General features: G+C 36.6%; 1 protein-coding gene across 2 annotated transcripts in view; it reads left to right on the top strand.

Moving 5' to 3' along the window:
- cntn3a.1 (contactin 3a, tandem duplicate 1) overlaps nt 1–27146 on the top strand; it is an 87360-nt gene that overhangs the window by 42771 nt on the left and 17443 nt on the right. Inside the window, exons 6-12 of one of the 2 annotated variants that reach the window (XM_055049389.1) lie at nt 4699–4902; nt 5892–5994; nt 6258–6442; nt 8816–8955; nt 14938–15067; nt 17251–17401; nt 24193–24320. In XM_055049389.1, coding sequence (XP_054905364.1) covers nt 4699–4902; nt 5892–5994; nt 6258–6442; nt 8816–8955; nt 14938–15067; nt 17251–17401; nt 24193–24320 — 1041 coding nt within the window. Of the gene's footprint in view, nt 1–4698; nt 4903–5891; nt 5995–6257; nt 6443–8815; nt 8956–14934; nt 15068–17250; nt 17402–24192; nt 24321–27146 lie in introns of both variants that reach the window. The other variant, XM_055049388.1, reaches the window with a different exon arrangement.

Raw genomic sequence — 27146 nt, 5'->3', positions numbered from 1 at the left:
GTTCATTATACTAAGACTAAATGGAGCCACAGTGAAAATCTGCGACTCACTGTCATTCACAATTGCATTATTTGATTACCATCCATCCAAACAGGGCTTTGAATCAATCAAATAAAGCCAATTGTGCATTTTACTTTCCACGTTCTGTTTCTTTTAGCTCTACATGAATCTTTAAGAAACCAATTAGCATCCAATATTTTTTTTAATTTGATTTTTCACAACTTGCACATTTGAAAGATGTGATTCCACAGAGTTTGTTGCAGTAGATATGAAGCACCCTGAACAATTGTTCACACCCTTTAATACAAATTTATTTCTGTTTCTTTTTGACAGATAATAAAAAAATAGCAAATATGTGTTAATTTAGGATCATTTATTTAATTGGAAAGTATTTCAGTGCATACAAATGAGAAAAATAACTGTATAATGACAACCTTCTGTCACAGTACACGTTTGTGTGTTCTGATTATGATTTATTTCTAGAGCACATAACATTATTTCTTCTCTTTCCTTAATAAACATTAAAAAAAAGATGTGATGTAGGTTTGAAACAATTTAGAGCATCACAGAAATTTGAGGTATGTAATATTCTCTGTATAGTATATGGATTATGAGGAATATAGTAGAGAACTGTATTCACAATATGCAATAATAATTGTCAAATTCACTATATCAGGAAATGAAAAAAGAAAAAATATGTATATATCACAACTAAAAGTGTCATCACATTTGTATTGCATTTTAGAAATTTATCATATTGTTCACTTCTAAGTTTTATCAATTAATTTCATAGAAATTGTTTGTAACAAATAAAAACAGATTTTAAATGCTACTCATTTCCTTCAGCACACAAACCAAAAATTAGTAATCAGCAGGACGAAACAAATCAAAAGCCCGGCTCGACACAAAGAAATGCTTCAGTAGACACAAAATCAGTCATTCTCAGTTCCAGTGAGCTGAACAAGCAGCTCCAAAAGATGATCTTGAACATTTTTCAAACAAAAAAATCTCACTCTTTGCATTCTCTGGCCGTGTAAAGTATTATGTGAGAACATTAAGTGCTACCCCACTGGTAAAAAGTGGTTGTAGAAATTATTAACAGAGTGTGTGAGTCAATGAGAGCGGAGAATTATGTCATCAAGAGGTGAGAACGGCATCTCAACTTGCACCGACATCACATTGATTCTGCTCAAGGTGATGCGGTTTGTTGGGAAAGGATAGGGGCTGAATCACAGTTTGTTAAAAATAATAGCAAAACATGAAAATATTTTGCTCCCATGTTTGTCTCAACAAACATGTTTGTCGCAGTGGCGCAGTTAGTAGCACTGTTGCCTTGCAGCAAGAAGGTCCTGGGTTCAAATCCCGATCTTTCTGCACGGAGTTCCCATGTTCTCCCTGTGCATGCGTGGGTATTCTCCAGGCACTCTGGCCTCCTCCCACAGTCTGCGGGATGCACTAAATTGTGTCAATGCTCCCTAGGTGTGATTGTGTGTGTGTGTGTGCGTGGTCTCTGTGTTGCCCTGCAACAGACTGGCGACCTGTCCAGGGTTCGCTGGAAATAAACAAACATGAAGTCAGAGATATGCAATACATTTGGGATTCCTTTTTCTAAAGTTTGAGTTCAATGGTTCAATCAAGGTCTTTATTGTTGTATTTATGTCAGGACCATGACAAATCCTGTTGCATGTTGTTGTGATTCTCCTTTTAACTACATAAACAGACCAAGCATGAGTTTACATGAGACATATAAACTGCCATTTTTCATGGAAGGGTCTGAAAACTGTAATTTATCGATCTGACGGTCATTCGCCATCACATTAAAATGCTAGAACACGCGCCATTGATTCACAGCGGGGAAAGCATGACTTTAAGATCCCAGAAGAAAGAGTTATCTGACAACTCACAAAAGGCATTGCATCAGATGAAGATAAATATAAAATTCAAAGTGAGTCTGGAACACATAGTTTGAACATTTGTCGCTGGGCAGCATTGTCGATCCATGTGACAATTAAAAAAAAAACACAGAGGTGAAAAGTATGCTGGATATAATACTGTAGTTGGATCGATTAGAAAAGGTGCCACTTTCTCACATTTGACAGCTAAAAGGGAAAAAATGCTCATGCATCAAACAGGTGGGATTGTTAAATAAAAATTGAATATGACCTTAGAAACATGAAAGAAACATACAGTTATCAGCATTCCATTACACTTGCTAGGCTGCAATAATATAAATAATATAGCAAAGCCCAGGTGTCCTGCTTGCCATAAAACAGCAGAGGTGAATAAGTGTACATCTCACATCTCACTTATTTTATTCTCTGAGCTATACTGCAGAGTCATCACTTAGACAAGTTTTACCAACAGCCTAGATTGCTTTTGGGACAGGGATGCAGTGTGGTCCAGAGCAATTTATCCTTGTGTCAATATGTCAAAACACCAATATTCAGCCTTGTAATGCCACTGTTAGTCCAAAAGCTTTTATAAGTGCCATTTGGCTGGCAGTATCAGGGTCCTTTCCCAGAAACTTGTTACATCTGATAATGAGAGGTGGTACGAAACCGAGTGACACAAACTGTGATATAATGATTTCACAGGGGATTATTCTGTCTTTTATGGTGTAGTTATAAGATTCTCAGAAAGGTTTCTCTTTTTAACTTACAATTAGACACATTCTTTGTCAAAAGCGGTAAGACTTTGTCACATTTTGGAAATGTTCGACCATCAAACTACATTATATTTAATTTAAATTTAATCTAATTTATAGTGGATACAAAATCTACAAAATAATATAACTTTTTGAATAATTGGTCAACACAACACAGTTCAACACAAATCAAAATGTGTCATGTATTTTTACATCAATGTAAAGTACTTTGGTTCTTAGTTTGTTTTTCATTATATATTCTCAGCACTCACTCAACCTGTCCAAAACTCTTAATATTTAAACCTCTTCCATGACCATCTGTGTAAAAAACCAAAATTTTTTACAAATATTTGTGAAAGAACAGTCCTTCTTAGGAACCTTGATAAGATGCTATAATAATGGAAGCAATTGGGAACAACAGCAACCCAGATATGAAGTGGTTGTAGGCTTATAGATGGTGTAGCACAGAGACTACCAACTTTGTGTGGCCTTCAAATTGGCTGTAGAACAATTTGTAAGGAGCAACATTGAATGGGTTTTTATGGCCATGCACCTTCATCCCAGTCCTTACTTTATTACATGCAATGACTAGCACAACAAGTGGGGTAAAACAGCCACTGCTAGACTTTACAGCAGTAGAGATGTATTCTTTGGAAGGATGAGTCATGTCTCTCTGCAGACTCTTGTAATTCAAGGTTCTCAGGTTGATAGTTGCAGTTAGAGCAGGAATTTCTTCTCTTAATTTTGTCAAATTGGTGCACAGGGAATTTTGGTGTGGTCCTACTTTTTATCAGCTGGGCTTGGCCCCCTACTTTCATTTAAGTTTAATGCTTCAGCATCTCGAGACAGTCAGGACACTTTTATGCTCCCAGCTGTGTGGGATGGGCCCCTCAGGTTCCAGCCTGATGGTGCACCAGTGAACAAACACAAAGTCCATAAAGAAACTTTACTGTCCTGCACAACAACACCTTGGGATGGATTAGAGCTAGGTCTCCAACTCCAACTTTAGCTTCAATGGATTTATTTATCAAAAAATCCTATAATATATTCCCATAGCTCTGGGAAAGCCTTTCAGCGGGAGATGTTGTGGCACACATCACATATAAAGAGCAAAGCAAATTTAAATAAAACAAATCTGAAATTTTGAGAAACATTTCCGAGCTTAAAATATTTCATTTCACTGAAGCCTGCAACAGTGTAAGTAAGTAAAGTATGTTCATGTAAAACATCTGCTTATTGCATGCAATGGGGGCATAAATGTCATCTTGTTTACATGTCAAATTGTTAAACATTTAATAAAAGCTAGAAAAAAAAAGGTTTAACATGAAATGATAAAATAAAAATAGTCAACCTGGAATGTCAGCAATCATCTGCTCAGATGTTTAGTATAGACAAAAGGCAAGACGTTTGGGTTTTTCTTTGATTTTCATCCTTCCTTGGCATAGTTTTTTATTATCATTTAAGAGGTAAATCACTTCTCTTGTCTCCCTCCTTTGATTTTATCTGGTCTATCCACCTCCAAACTGAAACGGAGCAGACCCACTTACACATTACTTTATCCTGCACCTTGAAATGCCACTTTGTACCACAGTAAGCCAGTTAGTTGTGGGAGTTTGTGGGTGGCGCTATACAGTTAATTTTGTTCATGTTCCCCGTTCCAGTCCAAATCCTAATTTTTTCCATATTACTCCCAAGTTAAACAACCTGAACTGAACAGAATAACTTTGCCAGAGGCTTAAAAAACCACAATGCCAATTTAAAAAAAATCTTTATTCATCCTCTCAGCCTCATCACTTCAACATACATTTGATTTATATTAACCATATTATAAATAATCCCTCTAGTAACAGCTAATAATTGATCTTCAATTATAGATGATGTTTTTAATTATGGAAGGCTGATGATGTACTAATTACTTTATCCCTTGGGGCATTATCCCACATGAATGTGATAAGACTGCAGATGAAGCGAACCCTATCTGTACAGCTGTCTTATAAAACACAAACTCTGATCACATTCTGCATGTCGCATTCATACATGTATCTTCTTTGCAGAACTCACCTTCACGTGGATCTTCAACGAGTACCCATCTTTTGTCGTCCAGGATACGCGTCGATTTGTCTCCCAGAAGACGGGCAACCTCTATATCGCTAAAGTGGAACCCTCTGATGTGGGCAACTACACGTGTGTGGTCACCAACATGGTCACCAAAAGCAGCGTTCAGGGACCACCGTCACCTTTGGTCCTCCGGCTTGATGGTAACTGTGAACCTCCCTCCGCTTACTGCAATTTATATGGCAGGATAAAGTTCACAGTTTAATTTATTTTTTTCTATTTCCAGACAGCAGATTTTCAACATCGCAGGTGTAGAAACTTTAATTAGTGACGGTCTGGCAAAAAGTCGGTTTTTGCAAACTGTTGGCAGAAAGTCTGTGTTTCATTTTATGACTAACTTGGCTCACAAATGTGTTCAGTTTGGGAGTTGTTTGATGAGGTTCACTCTTTTTTTTTTTAATGGGAAAGAACAAACAAAACTTGAAATCCCAAACATTTGAAGACACATTTAAAGTTAAATTAATTTGAAAGCTGTGGTGGACAAGTATTCACACTCTTTAAACATTTCCAGCTGCTAGCTTTGATGTTGACAGATTCGCCTACCCGAGTAGACGATGTTTGCACATCCTCTAAAGCCTCTATATGGCCTTTTACTGCTTCTCTGATGAATACTCTCCAACCCGCCATGTTAGAGCCACGCGTCTTAGTACCTTTGCAGTTGTGCTACAATTTTTTTATTCCTAGATGATGGTTTGAAGTGTTCTTTGTGAGCTTTTCAAAGTACAGTAGGCTAAATATAAGTGTTTGCCACTTTGCCCAGTTATGTATTTGCTTCAAATTTGAACAAGCGTGGATAATTTTCATTATGCATAAAAATGACGCATTGTAATTAAACAACTACTTACACTACTTTATAAAGTCCCAATAAAACACATCAAACGTTTGGTTAAAGTGTGACAGAATGTGAAAATGTATCAAAGTTTTTGCGAGGCATTGCAATTCAAAGAGCTACAAGAAAATGGAGTGGCTGGTAGCCTGCATGCAACTGAGTCAGACAGAGCTATACCATTTTTTTATATATATATATTTTTTTTTCTTTACATCCTTTGTAACCTTTTCCAGGCCTCGAGCTGAAATTATTTCTGTGAGACATGCGGAGGAAGTGACACAGTGTTATTCTTTGTTCCTGCAGGTGTGATGGGTGAATACGAACCAAAAATTGAAGTGCAGTTCCCTGAAGTTGTCCCTGTCGCTAAGAGCTCAACCGTCAAACTTGAATGTTTTGCACTCGGAAAGTATGTTTATTTTACGTTTTTTTTATCATTCTAAAACATCAAACCCATCATTATTTGTTCATTGCTTTAACAATTATTGAGGCGATCTAAGTGATTTTCAGATTACTCTTAAGAAAGAGCTACAATATGTAAACAGTGCTAAAAGTTACAAGCTTCATCCTTTTAACTGGGTTCCAACTACTGTAGATAGTTCTTTAAGAAGACTGTAGAGACTGCTATTTTTCACTTTTGCTCGTGTGTGAATATCTTTCTCATCTCTTCAGCCCGGTGCCAACCATAAGCTGGAAAAGAGTTGACGGGGCCCCTTTTGGCAGGAAGGTGGACTTGAATAAAGCCAGCGGAGTTTTAGAGATCCCTTATTTCCAACAGGAGGATGCAGGGATGTACGAATGTATAGCAGAAAACAGCAGAGGAAGAAACTCAGTTAAAGGAAAGCTGTCTTTCTATGGTGAGTTCTCCAGCAAAATAGTTTCCCCGACTTTGATTTAAAGCTTACCTAACTTTATACTGACTGCCCTGGATATGAAAAAAAGAGAGGAAATCTTCTGCTTTTAACCTGTCATTCTTATTCCTAAAGTGTTAGGTACATTTTTAGAATTTCTCAAACATCTTCTACCACTTGATTCAGAACCTAATTTAAGCCACTGTCAAACTTCGCTTGGTTGAAAAGTCTTGCAAAGAAGAATTTAGCTTTGGTGTAAAGCTTGCAAAGTTTTATTTGTTCTCTTCCAATCTGCAGGTTTTATGAGTGTCCATTTACAGCTGAATTAAATGCTAGAATGTGGTTGTAAATTAACCAATTTCCACCAGTGCATTTCTGACAATCCCTTTTATTGTTCCGGCAACTAACAGGGGACCTAGCCCTTTTAGATTTACACGTCTTCTCAGGGAGAAGCGATTTTTCTCTCACCAACACCAGACTTATGGCCTAGATTCCGAGAAAAGCTTTTAATGTCCCAAGATGAAGGATTTTTATAGTTTCTCTCTCCATTATGTTGCAGTTTATGCATTGATGATGCCTGACCACATTGTCTTTGGGGATGTTGTTTACGGAAAGCAAGCAAGTCTGGAGGTTTTCTTTTCTGTAAAGAGTGGCACCTTTCATGTGATGATGTATTTTTTGGAGTATAGAAAAACTGGATAAAATTCTTAGAGTATAACTTGATCTAGGCAAGAGCTTTACATTTATATTTATCCGTTTTAGAACAGTAATATCCATGTTTATAATAGTAGATTATAAAATGTCAATAAGCTTTCACAACTGGTCATATAAAATGCAGATGGAATCAGGGAATTGGACCCCGACAATGGAATCCACTGTAGGAAAAATAATACTTGAATTATTTCTTTTTAATTTGCCACATAAGATGATTTTCACAGAGAAGGAGCAGGACAGAAAGACTGTAATGGGTGCTGCAGCTTCCTGCTGAGCTCCACCTCTCCGTATTCCCTGAGAGTTCAGAAGATATTTATATGTGATTAACTGAAAGTTAGTCATTTTTAAGTTTGGCTCAAGTGTAATTTAAATCTTAATTATTATAGATTGCTTGACTGTGTTTGAATGTATGGAAATGATGTAAAAGTCTCATGATTTTCCAATAAATTTACTTGATATGCTGTATTTTGCCATTTAGGCGTAGGTCTGTATGGGATTTTTATGGTGTTATAGTCCTTCCAAAAATGCCAACTTACAATTTTATAGAATGAACACCAAAATGGTGAACAAAAATTCATAACATGATAAAATAGTTTTTACTTCAAACAAAAGAGCAACTATAATTGCTCAGGCTGTGGAATTAATATTTCACAATATAGTTATTATATGTATGTAATATATTTTTCTAATTTGGCACATGCATTTGACAAAAAAAAAGATGAGTGTCAGCAGTTAATGTTTGTGATCCGTTAGCTGTTTTGTGATAATTTATCAATTAATTTTGCTAAATATATTCTTAAAAACTGATCAAATTCTTCTTGGGCCAAAAGTATGGAGACGTCGTTAAAAACACGCCTTCACATGATTTCTCTGCTGTAACTTTGTGAAAGTCCTGTGTGTCCTTGTGAGATATAACTCTTGTCCCATTTCACAACCTCACAGACTGACTTGTGGGCAGGTGATAAAAATCTGTAATTTCATTTTAACGTCATGCTGACGGGACCTTGTGGGACAGACATCCATTCTGTCAGAATCAGAGGATCAATAGAAGGATGCGGGTTTGGCAGTCAAACAGTAGTCAGCCTGTTCCAGTATATAGTTTTGTTTTCCCTTTTAGATTTTCCCCAAACTATTCTGTTAAAAGTTGAACAGTGTTTTAAAAATAGATCAGACTGATTAAATTACCTTCTTATCCACCAAGATTGAGAGTTACCCATTTAAACTAACCTTGTCTTAAAACACCTCTTTACATTTTCTCATTTTCTTATATTAGTGCAGTAATTTGTCAGTATTTTCAAAATAATCTTTTATTTCAACTATTAAGTCAAACAACTAATTATTTTTTTTTTTACTTCACAAGAATGACATTTTCATTAACATGAGCAAAACCCTAAAGCTTTCCTTGTTCTTAGTCATTGATTATTCACTTTTCTCCCAATAACTTTATACAGTTTTCAGATTTATTTATATAGTTTCCAAAAGGAGGTCAGCATCAGGTTAATTGGAAGTGGATTCCTGACTTTTGCCCTTGGATGCTTCCTTAATGGATTGATTGCCCTCTTGGTTAACTCATTGATTTGTTAAAACTGCTGCTTTCAGGTATTTCTCAGACATTTCTGCAGTGTTACAGTGTTCGTTCACGGAAATGGATTTGTGTCCTCACAGCTCCACCTCAGCTGACGGAGAAGCCTCAGGATGTTCAGAAGACCATCGACGACACTCTAGTGTGGGAATGCAAAGCCAGTGCTAAGCCAAAACCCTCGTACCGCTGGCTGAAGAACGGAGAGCCCCTGGATTACATGGAGGTAGAAAACTTTTTTAATTGGATCTTTTATTCAGAACCAGAGGTTGAAAAATTAACACAAAAAACTTGATCTTTGTTTTACACTGCAAAAAGTGAACTTCAAATTCATACCACTCATTGTTTTGCACCCAAATAATGGATTATTTTTTCATGTATCCATTAAAAATACAAAATCTCTTAAAAAATTTTATTTATTTTTTCTCAAAATACACCGATATGAAACTTTTGGCTAATATTGATACTCAATATATATTGCTGTTTTATGGATGATAATGAGTGCATACCGATGTATATTTCTCTACCTTTTTGACACCTTGAAAAAGACGACCACCTCACCATGCTTTTCTGTTTCATTTAAACTCTTTCAAATCGTGCCCTGCATCATTATCACTGACTCCCGACCAAACAAATATCAGACCAAATCTGTTTATTGCAACGGTAATATTATCTTAAAAATGACAAAAAACAAACAAGATCAATGTTACATCGTGCTGACATATTGTGGAAATGTTGTCCCATTTCTACACAGGTATCGCTTCATACAAATATACATTGTATCTGCAGGAGGTAGTGAATGCATGTGAATGGATCTGGTTTGCTTGAATGGGACAAACACAGTAAAGCATTTGTCAGTTGTCTGTGTTTATAAACACAAATAAGCCGGTTTAATAATGTGTGCTGTTGAAACAACTTAGTAAACTTACTGCTCATTTTGATTTATTAAAGCCTAATTTAATGTAATTGTGGTTTACCAGGAGAGACAGACTCTACTTCCCGTGATTCAAAATGATTCCCATCTGTTCCATTTCTGCCCGTACTTATACTGATGCAATTAGACTGATCTCATACATATCACTATTCTGCAACCTATCTGCTACTTACATGAGGCTGCAAACATCAATTTTTTTAAATAACAGCATTACTTGCTCACATTTAGGTCATAATATGCATTGATTTTATGTTGGATCTTTTTTACACTGTGCCATTTGTGTATTTATTGTTCTAGTCAAAAAAATCTCGAAGATTTTTGCACTTGACCCACATATACCCGATTGCACTCACTAATGCACACTAATATGCAGACTAGTAGGCAACTTTTGTTATTGTGACTAGCCTAATTGAATATAGGAATGTGGCAGAGGAGGATGAAATCAAACTCACTTTTCAATGACTCACCTTAATAAACTAAGATGTGAAATAAGAAGGATCACTGAAAATAATTACTTAATTTGTGCTCTATGATGGTAAAGATCAAATCTGTTTTGGTAACTTAATGAATGGTTTCTCTACCCCTGTTTGAAGTATTGCTAAAGTTGTTTAAAGAATATTGCTGCTCTCCACAGAGCCTCAAACAGTTCAGTAAATGGAGATAAAGACATGTCAACAAGTAAGATGAAAGGCGATAAGATTGCTCTAAATTTAGGAGCATTTTGCTCAAAGGATTCAGTATTTGCTGAATTCAAGTTGCGCTTCCATCTCATAGGCATCCACTTGGCAAAAGCATGCCACTTTGAAATGCTTGTTTGCTTCTGACTAAATTTGGCTTCTGAAATGAGTGTCTCTGTGTGTGCATTAGCTGGGGAGCGTGTTTGAATGTGCTTTGCAAAAATGCCAAAGTGGTGCCATTTTCTGTCTGTAATCAACCAGGGATTTTTGTTTGACAATTTAGTCCTCGGCCGCTTATCTGCTAATCTCAATTTTATCATTAAGTCCCCTCTCTGGGGGAGGCAGGAAAAATACCTCATCATCTAAAAAGCATTTTAGATTTCACCAATTTGCCCTGTTTTGTATTATTGTTTTTTTACACTTTGTGACAAAAAGCATGGCTCAGTTATGTGCACTGACTTTTTTCAGGGTTTGAATTGGGCTGTGAAATGGAAACTGGAGTGTTGTTTTGTGTGTTTAAAGGGTCAATGTTATCCAAAATCTTAGACGCTTTAATTGGCCGCCTATTTGTCAGCACCCATGTTTAGAAACTGTTTTTAATTTTCACTCTGGGCGGATGATGGCTATGAATGAATACATTTACATTGCCATTTACAAAATGGATTTCCCCCAGTAGGCTCATCTTGAAACACTTAACGTCCCACCTGCACATATGTGATATTGATTTGTAAATAAGTTTGTAAAAAAAAAAATCTTTTGGCAGGTGGCTGAGGTAAGATATTCTCTGTGCATGCGGCTTTATTAATGAGGTGTGGTGTTACCATTTTCAAAATGCCACTCTCAACTGCAGCAACGGTAAATCAATTTCCAAATCCAAAGGTCAGCATTGTAAAGAGAGGAGGACGAAGAGGGGGAGGCCAAGGAGGCCATTTGTTATTCCTCATTAGAATGGATCAGTCCTCTTCTTCCTCCTGCCTGCTGTTATCTCGCCATCTCCGTTGCTCCCTTTCTCTTTTCTCTTTCTAAGTTATCTTCTCTCTCCCTGTCTCCACCTTCTTTTCTCCTCCCTCCATGGGATTTAAATGGCACAGAAGAGGCCCGTCACTTCAAAATGTCACCCTGGAAAACAAGAACCCACTCGAGCTTGTATTTTTCCAATATGCCACCAGCTACCTCCTTTTTAGTAATGTACATAAGAGTGTGTGATTTCCTTTCTGACGCCCTCTGAGCTCTTCTAGTTGTCCTCTGCTGTGTGACTGTTGTCGTTGGGTTCAATTGGCAAAAACACTTTTACATATTCAGCATGCAAAGCAATAGGTTAGTGTCTCCGATTTGCTTTCTCACAGCATAGCTTGATGTTGTTTTGGTTTCAATGTGCCGCCGTGCATAATTAGAGTTGATAAAAAAGACAAATGGCTCCAATCTGATTTACTGTCAATGGTGCCAGCGCTAACTTTTTTTTATTCAGGTGAAGCGTTTAGAACAGTTCAGGGTGGCACCAATCCACACACATTCACAGATGCTGTTTATTCTTTTCCCCCGGTTGGGCTGCTGTATGCTGAAAAGCATAATTTATCTTCTGCTTAGACAGAGTAAAGGTGCAGCTCAATAAATATTAATATGATTGAGAAAAATATGTTTTTACAAATAATTTTAAAAAGTAAAATGTCAGCAGTATATTTCTAGCCTTGACACTATATCACATTACTCAGTTGGTCCAATCAATAACTTCCATGGACACACATGAATAACATTTAACACTCAATCACATCTACTGCTTCTATAAAAATAACAGGTCGCTATCAGGACCTCAGGGAATTTTGTTGGAATACTGTGCGATAAATGCAGAATGGATTCTGTCCAACAGCAGGTTGTGGATTTTCCTCATCACTAAATATTCACTAGTAAGTGATTATTATTGATCTTAACAAAGCTTAATCAGTCGGGAATGGCAGCATCTCAGTGGGAGCTTAGGAGTAATAATCTGTCTGCAGAGTCAGAAGACATCCAAACTCCCTGCAATCTGTAATTTAGCTGATGAACTGTCAGCTGAGAGCTTCATGGAATGAAGTTTTCCAGGCTGAGCAGCTGCATCCGAATCTTATGTCATCAAGTAAAGCCTTAGATGCAATGGGATAAATCAATAGACATCGGGTTCTCTTGAATGACCACTCTTGCCTTTCTTGCCTCATCATCTATTGGGTTCAGCAGTTGTTGAAATAGTATCAAGTCTAACGTTTTATGTGGCTGGCATTAATGTGTGTGGCTTTCATTTTTCGGAAATGGGTATTTATTTCCAACTAGTTTAATGCTTCAGTGTCCTGAATTATTTTAGTCATGACCTTAACCTTTAGTTATTGACCCCAATAAAACATTTACTGGTCAAATAATTGTGTTAAAGCTCACAAATGTAATATTGTTTGAAACAAAAAGGTGCACAGCTTTTACAGAACCCTCCCTGTTATATCTGTATTGAGGCAGACAACCTTTATCAGTATAAAATATATTGTACAATTTTCACTTTTTGAACGTCTATACAATGAATTCACTTCTCAAAATATTCAACTTATTTTAGATTCATCTGAAGGCCTCCCGTCTTTCTTTTCCTTCTTCCTATCATTCTTTTCCCTTGAGTAAACAGTTACTGCCAGTTATCTCCTAAAAAGGGTGGACTTGTTCTGTTCCACTTGAGAACCGCTGCATCCTTTACCACCCGGGGTCCCCTCTGGCTGAGGCTGCAGCGCTAGCTCAGCCATGTGTAGCCAAGTGTCTGCCTGATACATGCTTGAGCCTGCCTCTGAGGGAAATGTATTTGAAGATCCTCAGCAGTGTCACTGACTGATGTTCAGGGATAGTCCTTGCCTTTTCAAGTAGCAGTGCTGTAATGATTCCCGACGACAGACAGACTGGCGACAGGACCCTCTGGACCACTTTGTCAGTGACATTAAAAAGTCCAGGTACACTCTATAGAAGGATCAAGGGCAGGAACAATGAGTGCTGCCACACTTAAATTGACATTACTATAAAAAGGAAGCAGGTAGACTGTTCCAAAGCTTCTGAAGGTCAGAAGAGCACAGGGGAGAGAAGAACTTTGTTCAGCCTATGCTATTAGTAACTATTCTCTGTATGGCTGTCTTTGAAGAAGGGTGTGTTTATTCCTGTTTATCTTATATTGTCTAAGTTCATCTTGTTGTTTCTTTTTATGTCTTTTCTTTTTAGTAAGGAGCTCCATAAGTGTCTGCGATAAAGATATGATTGGTTTAACAAAACATTGGTTTAACAATGTTTTATGCTGTTGCATTTTGATTTCCTCCACCAGCTGATATTTTTTTTTGTTCTTGTTAGTACAAACAGCCTCCAGCACTCCAGACTTGTGACTGATTCTTCTAAGATTTCATTAGCAGAGTCTCAATTAACAAACTCCCAAAGGAGAGAAAGTTGTTGTAAAAGACTGAAATTAAATCAGCACATTTGTCAAAAAGAACTCAGAGGTCACAAGAGCTAAATACAAACTGCACAGCTATTTTTGTTCTTTAATGTGTGATATTGTTGTGCTATGTTGGTGCTTAGATTTCTTATAAGAAAATATTTTAAAATTCACATGTCAAAAAGGGCACCGCAAGTAGTAAATAAAGAAAAAAAACTATCAGGAGGAAACTATCAACTGAGTTCTACTGGACAAAAACTAAACATTCAGATACTACAAAATAATTTTATATGCAAACAATAAAACTGGGACACAGGCTCAAAGCTTAAAGTGAAAACGCTATTTCAAGAAAAAGAAAGGTTTTTGCAGGGCCTGAAAAAGTCATAAAATATCTCAAAGTTTTCAGCATAGTTAAGTAAACTCTTCTCTCAGAATAATTGCATTAAGTGTTGTGAGACTGCGAGTGCAAAAGCAAGAAAAATTGCATGTGTGTGTCTTGCTGGGGTGAAGTCAGGTCAAGTTTAATTGTGTCGGATTATAAAATTGAACTTGTATCACCCGACATTCACTTCCATTCACTGTGCTTTATATGATGGAAACAACGTAATAAGCAAAAAAAAAAAAAAAAAAGAAACAAAAAAAAAACGTTGGATTATGCTGTCAACATAAAGAGAAGTAATGAAAAGTTGTAATCTAGACTAGAATTGATCTGTGTCCCAGTCGTTATTAATCAAACATAACTCCAAACATATTGGATTTTCAGTCTTCTGGAGGTTTACATTTTTTTTAGATTGGAGGAACATACAAACTGAATGCTGCTTCTGATTCTGGGGATGCAGAATACACTTCAACTAGGAGATCATTGATTCAACCATCAAGTCTTTAATGCAGGTTGATGCTCAGCCATCCTCCAGCTTTTACATTGTCTTACATCAGATTAAAAGACTAAACAAAATGTTAAAGGATAACTGATAAACACTAATATTTTTTTTTCTTCAATTGTCAATTCACTATATATCCTCCTTAACAACAGTAAACTCTAATAGGAGATGATGTAAATACCAAACTAAAAGTTTGGTATTTCTTAAAACTTTTCTGAATATTGCAGCTTTATTTGTGAATACATAAAGCTGTTTTAAAAACAAATTTATGTATCTCTCTCTTCAGCAGGACAGAGTTCAGGTGAATAACGGAGTGCTGACAATCAATAACTTGAATCTGGCTGACATTGGGATGTACCAATGTGTGGCGGAGAACAAGCATGGCCGCGTCTTCACCAATGCTGAGCTCAGAGTCATTGGTAAGAGCGTAGAGGCAGCGTATTTGTTGTGTATGTCAATCATTCCACATCTGGATCATCAGGATAATTTTACGGAAACCATTTTTCTGCTGCTTGTTTCCCTATGACTCAAAGCTGTATTCTTGGCTTATGTTTATGTCTATAACTCTGTCTAAGCTCACATGGCACTTCTAATTTTCTATTTTTATTTTAATACATAGAGTTTACAGACAGTCTTAATTCAAAAAGAAAGAAAAAATCTGTCATCTGTTTGACATGCACCACAGCACCCTATATATAACCTTGGCTAACAAACCCGACTCCTAAGCTAGGGTGAATGTCTACATGTTACATTAACAATGGAGTACTTCAGACAATTGTAACGCATAAAAAAAGACATTAAAGATCATTGGCGATGATGAGGATTCTGTCCATAAATATTATATCGTCACCCAATGAATGATTACAGAATTGTCCTGATGACAGCTATTCTGCTCAGCAAGCTTGAAGGAACCACAGCTGGAGACTCACAGGGCCTCTTGTCAGCACAGGCCTGTAAATCTGTAAAATTAAGGACACTTCAACACTCATAGTATGTCTAATCATATTTGTCTGGCTGGCTACCATCCAGTGTTTGGTTTTTCTCAAAGCTTGCTTGTAGGCTTTATCTGCCATAGCAAGATAATATCCAGCTAAAGAGGCCCTCCGGTGCCACATCAGTACAGGTCAAGAATGACTTCTAGGCCAAATTTCCCAGAAGCCTTATGTAACGTCACACTAATCTACACTAAAAGCTCCAAACATGGCTTGTTTAAATTCAGATCCTCAACTTCCCTTGGAACATGGCAGGTGTGAGTTCAGGTTGTCTCTAACTGAATCTACTGCCAAATGTTCCCACTTAACTCTGTGACAAATCTCTTATTTGTCACAGAGCCAAAATTTTGTTGCTCTCAATCAATTAAATTTCCCCCGTTTTCCAAATGAAGAAATATCCTATAATGTTAAGGTTGATAAACACATTTCTTGACTGTGCCATCTCCATTAGACATTTATATTCAAACCATGTCTATGAAAGGAATATGTATTAGTTAATCGGTGCTAAAATACTTTGTGAAAACGTCACGTTTCAATTCTATAAAAATATTGGATTAGCCACGTTAATTTTAAAAAGTTGTTTAACTGTTTGACCAAAACGTGGGTTCAACAACAGATCCATCAACAAGTAGAGTAAGAAACATATCAGCCCTTTTTTTTATTGTGGAGATATTTTCTAGGCAAATGGCATTTGAGATATTTATTCAAAGCAGTATTTTTCAGCAAAAAAAAAAAATCACTTTATGTTTTGTTGATGCAGACTGAGACGCTAGCAGCGACATTTTGACACCAAGGCTTTAGTGTTGAAAAGCAGTCTTTTCCTTGTACTGCTGCTTTATGTAAGAGTGAAAACAGAAGTGACTGCAAAGTCAACCTTCTTGTTTATAGAAATTATTTCTGTTCAAGTAATTACAAACATAACATGTTTTATCTCTAGTCAGTCAACTAAGTCATTTCACATTAGTCATTGAAAACATAATTAGTTTAAAACTTTGAAAATCCTTTTCCCTTAATTATTTAGCTAACTTAAGTCTTCCTTCAGACTTTAAATGAGTAAAAATAAAAAAAAAATACTTCATGTTTGCATTTCCCATGCAGTGTCAAATAATGAAACTTGATGCTGCATGTGCACCATGTCGCTGATGCCATACTGTGTTCTCTTTAAAGAGCTTTTTGCTGAGTCGGTGCACGTCTTAAACAGCTTCAGATGGTGGTGCATTAGCAATTAGGGGCCTAAAAAAGCAGCAACAAACCCTCAGCCTTGTTTAACATTCTCTCATTTTTGCTTTTACAGCCCCCAAAGCTCAACTCAATGCATAATGTCCTTCTAAAAAAATTCATGCAACTAAAATCAAAAGAAAAGCACCCTTGAAAATTATGTACCATGCTTCATTTATGAGTACGTCTCTGGATGTCTGCAAACAAGAGCATGAATGTTCAGAGAGAGCAGGATGTGAGTGCTGCTGACCCGCCTAATGGATAGAGTGACCTTCACGTCTCAGGAAACTCCTCAGTGCTCTTCCTCAGTCGCGCTGTTTCCATTTCTTTTCTTTCTCTTTTACCTCAATCAATAAATTTAACCTTTCTCCCCTTGAATTCCCCTCCTGCAGCTATTGCTCCTGACTTCTCCCAAAACCTGTTGAAGACACAAACGTTGGCCCGACAGGGCGGCGATGTCCTGATCGAATGCAAGCCCAGGATGTCTCCTCGCGGCGTGATTTCATGGAGGAAGGGGAATGAAGCCCTGCGCGAGAGCCACAGGTACCAGGCTACTTTCTTTGCCGCTGTTGGTTGAGTTTGTCTGTTCTACTAGCGGAGGAAGATTTAAAAGTCTTATTTAATTTCATCCTACTTGATATTCATGCTGACAAACTGTGAAGAACAGAATCACAGTGTGACACAATATAATTTGCATTGCATAACAGGGTCCGCTCTTCACTCCCTTCCCTGTTATCTGCGTTTCTTTCTTGAACTCTGTTGTACTTTCCTCCTCTGGCTGCTCTCTGCTCTGTTTGTTTAAGGTAATTGGGTGTTTCTAGACTGCAGCATTCAGATCGATGTGCCGATCCATCAGCTCATTAGCAGAACGTAAGGCCCGGAGGGTCATTAGAGCACAAGGCAACCGGTGGTACAGACCAGCAAGATGTGGAGGAAGGGGATCAAATGCCCAAAAGGACTTATCAATGAGTTGCTGCTGTGCTCACGTTCTTTTGTCATAGCGGTGGGAACACCGGGGGAATGCGCTGGACACCTTGTTTCATTAGACGTAGTGTTAAAGAAAAAATCAATGCAGCGCCTCCATGAGCAAAGAGAAGGTAGAAAAGGAGAAGAAAATGTTAATCAGGCAGAGAAAACCGTTCTTTGTCCGATAGCAAAAGTGTGTTCGAGGTGTCAAAGATTGTAGATTCGTAGATGTGGCTGTACATTCGTAAAACTGAAGTTGAAATGTGATCAAACTCTCAATGTGATCACATAAAAAACATATATCAGGATCATTATATGTGGATTCATCATTTATCAATTTTTCAGCATTTTTGAAAAATGTTCTAGACATATGCACAATGTGTCATAAACTGAAGTCATAGTTCTAAGAACTGAATAATTATTTTCCTGCAGCATAAGAATGTGTCTTTATCCTAAATTAATCTCTTAGGTATGGGACTATTATCAATAAATCTATAAATAAAATTAAAAAAAAAATATATTATATATATATATTATATATATATATATATATATATATATATATATTATATATATATATTGTGAATGTACATACAGAATATATTTTTGGACACCAAATTTTATGACATCAAAGCAAAACAAAACAGGACATAAGCATAAGAGAAGTCTGCAGAAAATGTTTAGACAATTGAAAATGGCTAAAAATGGCTTTAAATAATAAATTATACTGTTTATTATATATGCATACATAAAATTATCCATTATTAACTGTTTAATTTTCTGTCTTTAATTTGTAGAGTGTCTCACAACCATGAGTGGCAAAACTAGCTATGAATAGGGGAACATGTTTTTTAATTTCTTTGTTTGTTTTTTTTCTTTTTCTTTTCTTTTACTGCCTTCTGCTTGCATCAGCAACACAGACTGTATTCGATGGACACAAAATACACAGTTTAGTGTGGTCACAAAATATTATTTTTATGTCAGTGTCCTTTTAAAACATCTACATTAACCATCCAAAATGCTGTAACGGTGATGTTCAAAGTCCGGAACCATTTTATTTCTACACTTAAATGAACAGGGTTTTATTTTCGCAAATGGTAAAAGGGCAATTCAAAAAGAACACTCTTTATTTGACTTCCAGTTGTTGGCTCTCTAATAAAAAGACCTGTTCAAACATATAAAGAGTCAGGCCAACAGGCAGCACTTAGTAGTTTTCCATTGAAATCCTCTGTAATGTAAATCTTCTTTCACAGTCCTAACAAGATTCAGAACTTCAAACAGATTAAACTTGTAGAAACAGAACCATCATGAAGTGCAGCTGCACAATAATTGTTGCTCTAGTTTCTCTTTTGTCTATGCAAATGACTCATATTGTGTTTGACAACATTCTTATTTTTAGCAGAAATAAACCAGTGAGAGGCAGAGCACACCAGCTGGCACATGCAGGAAACTGGCGGGGGTGCATATTTCTCATTTGATATGGGATTAATTGCTCAACAGCCTCAGCAGCTTTGCCATGTCTAACCTCTGGTATATCCATCTTCCAGAACAGCGGGGGTGCTGCTGGTTTAGTCATCCCTCACCTCCACCTGGCAAACAAGATGCTCGGGAAGCCGAACACGCGATCGCGTTTCGTTAATTCCAAACAGGACAAAGGATGTTTTATGTACGGGATATCAGCAGAATCAGGCGGCGGATTATATGTTCCAAAATTTCTGCTAAATGTGTAGCCCAGCTTGCAGATTTATCAGCCTCTAAAGCATTGGAAGGAAAATGCATCTAAGCTGCAGCATGCAATATCAATCATGCCCATAAAAGCAAGATTTCCCATATGAGATTTAATATCCCACCCTTGCCCTGAAGTGGGTGAGCCGCATGCAGGATGTTCGCATTTTACATTATTGCAACTTCTCTCGCCCGCCTGCTCCCCTTTTCCTGGCTTGTTAGCATTTACTTTCTCTACATTGAAACGAGGCAGTTTCCCGCACCATTACTGCGGTGGCACAGCGCTGATCCATCCTACTGGCTTAGCTAAAGTACCCATAATTCTTTCTAATCTTCCAGGGATAATGTCTTCAAGCCTCCGAAATAGAAGAAAACAAATCATCTAAGAACAACGCGGTATCCGATTAGTTAATAAAATCATGCCGGGACTATACTTAAGTCAGCTCATATCCAATTCACGTATAACCAGATATTCCTGGGGATGCTCGGCACTTACAGTTTGCAGGAAGTGATGAGGTTAGCGGTAAAGCGCTTACCCTAATTAAATTTCATTGCTGACCACTGCCAGCAACTGGGAAACGGATATAAGGAATAGAGCTGCAGAATATTACCCCGAGATGAAACCACTGTGTTTAAGTGTTGTGCTAAACACTCTGTGCTGTTCTTTTGTCATATTATGAATCAATTTATAATCCTCCTTCTGTGAGGTGGAAATGTTCCAGTTGTGTTACTAGAAACAGATTCAGCAGTTCAAGTGAAGCATTTAAGCAGCACTTTAGAAAATTGTGAGGCGTTTGTAATACACTGAGTTAATTACACAGTTCTTCTGAAGTGGTTAAAATAATGTTTTCGTTTACAGCCTCTTGGTTTTTTTGTAACACCACAGAGAGACTTTTAGATTACAGCCAATAGCTCACTTTTAATGCCGGGCCAGCAAAAGGTTGAGGTAAAGTGCGTATTTACTCTGTCACACCACCCTGGCTTTTATGTACCCCTCACATTTCACCAGTACCTTAATTGCTTAGCAGCCTTTCAAAAAAAATTAAAAAAGGGAATCGGAGTGAGAGCATTTCTGAAAGATATTTTTCTTCACACATCCTTCTCTCCGTTTCTTTGTAGCTTTGGTGGGGAGGGAAGCCTGACATTGTCGTCTGCTAGAGTTCATTGGCAAGCCTTATCCCAGTGACATCTCATATCCATAACTCTTTGTTATAGCCCATTACAAAGAAAGCCCTCAGTTCACTTAGGAGAAAATACGTCCATCTCCGCGGGGACTAGGCGATGTTGTAAAGACTAATGTACTTTAATTCTTCATCCTTTAAAGCAATACAGGTCATTCTTGATCATTTTAAAAAGCCCATCCTCTCCTAAAAGGGGTCTTAAAGAAAAGGATGAGTTCAGGCACCTTTAAAATGGTTGTATTTTTAAAAAGTGTCTTAACCCCCATTATCATTTACAGTTTAAACAATGACAAAGGAGTTTCTAGTAAGTATTTCAAAGAGATTATCCATTTCGTAAGACGAGGTGCAATTACCAGTAAAAAAGTAAATCAAGTTATGGTTTGAAAAATACAGTTACTGACAATGGTAGAGTGAACAAAACATAGAGTGAAGCCTATTTCTCATCCTGCTGGACCTTAAAGCCTCACTGATAATATTTTCTTTGTGAAGGATTGCTAATTATGACGTCATTCTAAGAATGGCAACCATCCATCGTCTTTATTCGCTTTTCCTTGAAGGGCAAAGGTACACAGAGGACAGACAACCACTAACGCACAAACTCATACGTAAGGAAAAATTAGATTAACCTAAAAGTTATGATTTTAGTGTGTTTAAGGAGGTAAAGATCAAATTAGGACTGTAAAATTATGTATCTCAGCAAAACAGCTGTTTCACATCAGGAAATATTGATTTGTTCTCCTGAACTTTATTGGATTTCACATGTTTGTAATACCTGTGATGCCTTGCCAAATTAATTATTAGCTCAAGATGCAGTGGGACCTTCTATTAACAGAGGGATTTTTTTATTGCCTGTTGAGGTAATTTTTATGTCTGAATTGGTACAGGCAGCTTTGACTGACTAATTCTGTAATTCTGCTGCGGCGAATCTGCAAGACTTTAATAAAACAGCTGTTCTTTGATGTTGAAGAACTCCACAGCCCTTCTTTAAATATTCAACAGTAATCAGAAATGCTTTTAAGCCTTTTTATAAGCATTTCCTTTCCATCTGTCGGCAGACCATTGTTGTAGTTGCCTTTAATTCCCTTTGTAAACAATTTTTCAGATTTCTCTGGTCTAAAGATGCCAAATACCACAGGAAATATTGGTATTTTTTGTTTGATATCTGGTTGTTAAGTAATCAAATATTGCACTTGATTCTTTATGAAGTCCCAAAAGTCCCTTTGTGAGAGGTTGCCGAGAAAATACTTTTAACGTTTTTTTTGTTTTTGTTTTTGTTGTAATAAAACCACTATCCACACATTCCCTCAATTTCAAACATTTGCTGCCACTAGGTGAAATATTGACAAACACATTGGAATTCAGAGAGAGACGACAATTAGCATTGCTAAAGGAAAGATAGGCTACAGATCCTCACAAAACATTTGTAGCTCACTTTTTTTGGACAGTTCACTAGTCAGCAGCTTTTGTTACATATTTAAAATAATTACATAATCAAAATCATTGCATGCTATACATAGAAAATGCCATTAAGCAGCTTCTGAGTGGTTAGAAATTAGACGGTGACTATTTGCATGTCGGAGTTAGGTTGCTACATCATCTCATATGTAAAGATTTTTTTTTTAAATACTGATTTAAAAAATCTCTATCATTGGGAAAAATACAATTAAAAAATCAAAAGTTGTACCACATACAAAACATATATTTTATGTTACTCAAATAAACTAAAACAAGAAAAAAAACAGCAAGTTTTCTGCATTATAAACGGGACATTATTTTGTTGAGGTAAAATCAGCAGATTTGGAGTCAAGCGCAAACAGTTTTGCATGTAAAACAGTCACGTTAATAAATTAAACATAAGCAATCAGCTTCAGATACAGAACTGATTAGTTCCTTTAAAAGGTTGAGCTTGTGAATGGATTGCATTTGAATGCATTATTTTCTTGATATAGAGTTCTTTGTTGGTAGAAAAGCTTGGCGTTTTGTTTACATCTCATTTAAATTGGCACTGTCTGATCTCTATTCCTGTGATCCATGGCTGTACAATGCCCCAGTAACCCGTCAAACATGGCAACCCTAGTGCCTGCTGTGAGACAAAGTGGCAGCTGGTGGACTCGAGCATTTATTGTCTGGGTGTTTCAGAGAGTAATACAGCAGCGCATGTTCATCAACGATTAGGGGGGGAACATTAATTTAGAAAGTTCTACATAAAATCAAAAGCCCAAATCGGTTTGTAAAGATTTACTTTGAATTTTTACCCATAGGAGTAAAAATGCAATAAATAAAAAAAATAAGAAGCTCAATATTTGCAGTTGCCTTAATGTGTCACATTAATTTACTTAGCAAAGTAAGAAAATAATTAAGCTGTTTAGACTCAAACTGCAATCATTTAACCTTTTGGCACTTCAGAACTAACCTTTCTACTGCAGATAAACAATGACCAAACGCACAATTTTCCTGCCTTTCACAGGATTTAATAGATTAGGATGTGATGCATTGCTTTTAGTAATTATGAAGTTCAAAAAGAAAGAGATGAAGGAAAATATGTTGTGTAAAACCAGCTGGAATGCACTGAGAACAGCGAGGGCAACCGCTGTAAAAGTAAACCGAAGTTAATGAACTGCAGTACTTTTTAAATGCTTTAAGTGATGAACTTTCACTTGAGAGCAACATATGAATAAGTGTTTTAATGACACTGTCTACAGGAATGAGAGCGGTGGGATTTTCTTTCAATCTTTTTGCTCAGTATAAATTCGAGTTTTACAAACGGCAAAAGAATGTATTTTCACAATAAAGCAGTTAATTACCTCAGTCAGCTGCACCTCTCTAAAACATTTGAATTCGTAAATCATTTCGTTTTCCTGAGTATTTGAGGATCCTAATCTTCTTAAGTGTTTTCTTTTCATTTACTTCATCCTTGACTGAACAACTGCACAAGCAAAAACAGAGTAAAACAAATAATTGCATTTTCCTTAAAAGCTATTTACACCCACAATTGCAATCTTTTTCAATGGCATCCCTTTTAAAACAGTCGCAAAGCATAACAGTTACATTTCACTGAAGTTTTAAAAGGTGCCCCATGTCACTGAAAGTAAATAACACAAATTCAAAATATTATTTTTAAAGTCTTGGAAAATATGTATGACTTGTATAATTTTTTTTTGCTGTATACTAAGCCAAAAAATTTCAGCGCTTTTGATATGCACAGTTGATCCCTGTCACTGTTGTCATGAAGTCAAGATGTGAATTTTGCCCCATGAAATTATTTTTTTCTCTCTTCACTTATGAACTTGAGGGTGACAGATCAAACTGTAACACTTCACACAGAGCTTCAACTTAAGTCAAGCTGACACACAACCTGATGAAAATTCTGCGCTCCACTTTCGCTGTTTTCAGAGTTTGAACTTCTTATTCCACTTTTCACATGTACTCTAATGGTAACATGTAGTGTTTTGATCCCTACAGAATGATGGTGCTGGATAATGGAAGCCTGCGGCTATCCAATGTCACTAAAATGGATGCTGGGATCTATACATGTGTAGCCAGAAACCAGTTTGGAGTAGCGAGCAGCTCTGGAAGCCTTTTCGTTAAAGGTGAGTTCTTGAACTGGTTTGAAACATTTGCATTTTCAAACCTGTTGCTGATTTTTACTCTCATATTACAGTTCCCAGGCATGTGTCCAATCATAAACAAATTCTCAACACCCATTTTATTTATAAGAGGATGGGAGAACCTCTGTCTTTAAAAGTGTCTTCGACCTCTCCTATTTAACTGAATATAAAAAATGAAGTTGTGCTCTAAATGTAAAGACTAATCATGATTTGATGTGGTCCTATTGCAAAACAAACAAACAAAAAAAACATAATTATTAATTTTTAAACATTATTTAATTGTAAATGGAAAAAAAAAGCAGTTAGCATCAAACTAACTTATTATTGATATTGTCAATACTAAAGGATAAACTGGCGTTGACCCTGGATATGTACATACATCATATATCAATTTAACCAATTTGAAATTGTTTCAGCTGTACTGATATTTGATGTTAAAGGTAAATTAAATTACTCGTAAGATTGTTTGAGACAGATAATACGTTGTGCTAAAATGTGCTGTAAAAGCACACATTTTGGGAATTCCTCACTATTCTGAAAGCTTCTTTGAGACACAAAACTATCCTGTTGTGCTTAATGAGCTGCATAGTTCATGACTGCTAAAAAATCTGGACTCAATACTGCAACTTTAAATAAAACCAGACATAATAAAATTCATTCTCTGTTTCACCCTAAAGTAATTTCAATATTCATGTAATGTCTGTTCTTCATATTCATTCATTCTGCAACAAATCTAGTGCTTTAAAAGAAGGCACTGAGTTCTGGGCAGCCATTTGCATGGAGAGTGGCCTAGTTTTTGTGGTATCCTGCAGAGCAATTTCACAGATATTACACTCATTCTGTTTTTACATCAAAAGTGTTGGACCAGTGTCTATGAATTAGTTAGTTAACTAATAAGTGCCCTGACTCCTGCATATGCGATGGTCAAAGGCGGTAATGACAAATCGCACCATTTATTTAGTTAAATTCCCCTTTATTTTATTTTGATAGCAGTAAAGATAACCTTTGTGTATGAAGCTAATAAGGCACAGCAGCAGAGATATTTATTTCCATGGGAAACATTGTTTTTGTAGCACACAATCTCACATCATAGAAACTGATTTCCTCTTAACTACTTATCCTTTGCAGTTAATTTCCATGTATATATTCAAGAATGTGAGTGCAGCTGCCTCTATGCACTTCTTGATTTCTGTGATACATCTGTGGTTTAGGTTCTGTTCAACAGACTCAAATAGCAATGTCAAATATTGATGCTAACATGTGAAAACATAAGGATTCCTGTAAAACGGTCCTGAGAAAACTGAGCGTCGTGACCTGTGGCTCTGTGGTCACGAGATGGTAAGCAAAGCAAAACATGGTACCTCCAGCTAAAGATAAAATATGGATTTACACATCCTTTCATAAACGAACTAGGAAAAAGAATGCTGACAGAAATCTGCATATCAAGACAACGGCAGACGGTTGTATCTAGTGTCACTGATATTGTGGTGAAATAGATGGAAGCCTCAGACAAATACATTTCCAGTAACCACATTCCATTGCCGTCTTTTGCATTGATTTGTTCCACATTCAAACTGAGCGTGCAACAAAGCCCAGCAAGTGGATATTTAGGTTTCCGCAGCGGAGCCACAGGCTGTTGGAGTACAGAGCCAGCCTGAGCTGTCACTGAGCGAGGGATTGCAGTCAGATGCTGCTGTAACCCAAAGGCCTTAGAGAGTTTTCTATTTTAGGTTCGTCTTTTAGTTGCAGATGACAACTTTACTTTTTCCCTGTCTGTCCTGTCAATCTTATAAGATTTTAATCTGGTGAGTGGAAGAGCAGGCCAAAAAGACAGGAAAAGTTCAAAAAGGGGAAAAACTTTAGGATGTGTCATCGTACTCTGTTTTAAATTCTAATTGGTGTTTTTTTCAGTCATTTAACAGAGATTCGGATTCATCAGATGAAATAAAGCTATTGCTTTTTTAACTATTATGGAGTAGATATGTTTAAATGCACAAAAGGGACATGAAGTTGAAAATAATTGTATGTAAAATAAAATCGAAATACACTTTACTGTCACACAATGGGAAAATTCAATTGTACGAGTGGCAAAGTCAAGGCAACCAAGGCATGTAGATTCAAACAAATATAAAAGCATAAAAGTATATACAAAAAGAAAATAACAAAATTATATTATTGTACATTAAGAAATATGTAGAATTCAGTACAACATCTTTTTCACTTTCCACTGATACCTTCCTACTTCTTTTACTCTGTTAAAGTAGCTTTTTTAACTCAGAACATAATATATCTGAAATCTGATTTTGGAAAACATGGATCAGCTGCTACACACTGATGTTTAGATATTGTGAGAGGAAATGTTAGTTATTTTCTTTAGTACAATTTGGGAGCAATCACTCGAAGCCCTGAAATCTTGTTATTGTTTTTGAATCTAAATAATAAGCCCAATGAGTCACCCAATTGTTCCAGCAGATGTACACACAGAAACAAAGAACACATCTTTTTTACCAATAATTTATTTATGTTTTCTTTCTAAGGGGCAGAGAAAACAAGTGAAAACCAAACAGCACCCAAGCAACATAGAAACTCCTTTGTTTTTCTGTTTCCTTTATGTCCTTTTATCAGGCACAAACTTTGGATCCCTCTGATTCTCTCATCTTATTTTGATGCCTCCAGTCACCACCTGATGCTTTATCCTATCTCTGAGATGATACATAAGAGATTTATTTTTCCAAAAATAACTATTTAAGAGATCTGTCACGTATGTGCTTCTTTCTTTTGAAAACATTATTGTTTTTACCACACACA

This window comes from Poeciliopsis prolifica, unplaced genomic scaffold, assembly GCF_027474105.1.
Source record: "Poeciliopsis prolifica strain line A6 unplaced genomic scaffold, Auburn_PproV2 SCAFFOLD029, whole genome shotgun sequence".
Classification (NCBI taxonomy): Eukaryota; Metazoa; Chordata; class Actinopteri; order Cyprinodontiformes; family Poeciliidae; genus Poeciliopsis; species Poeciliopsis prolifica.
The sequence above is the reverse complement of the archived record's forward strand: the minus strand, read 5'-3'. Positions and strand labels throughout refer to the sequence as shown.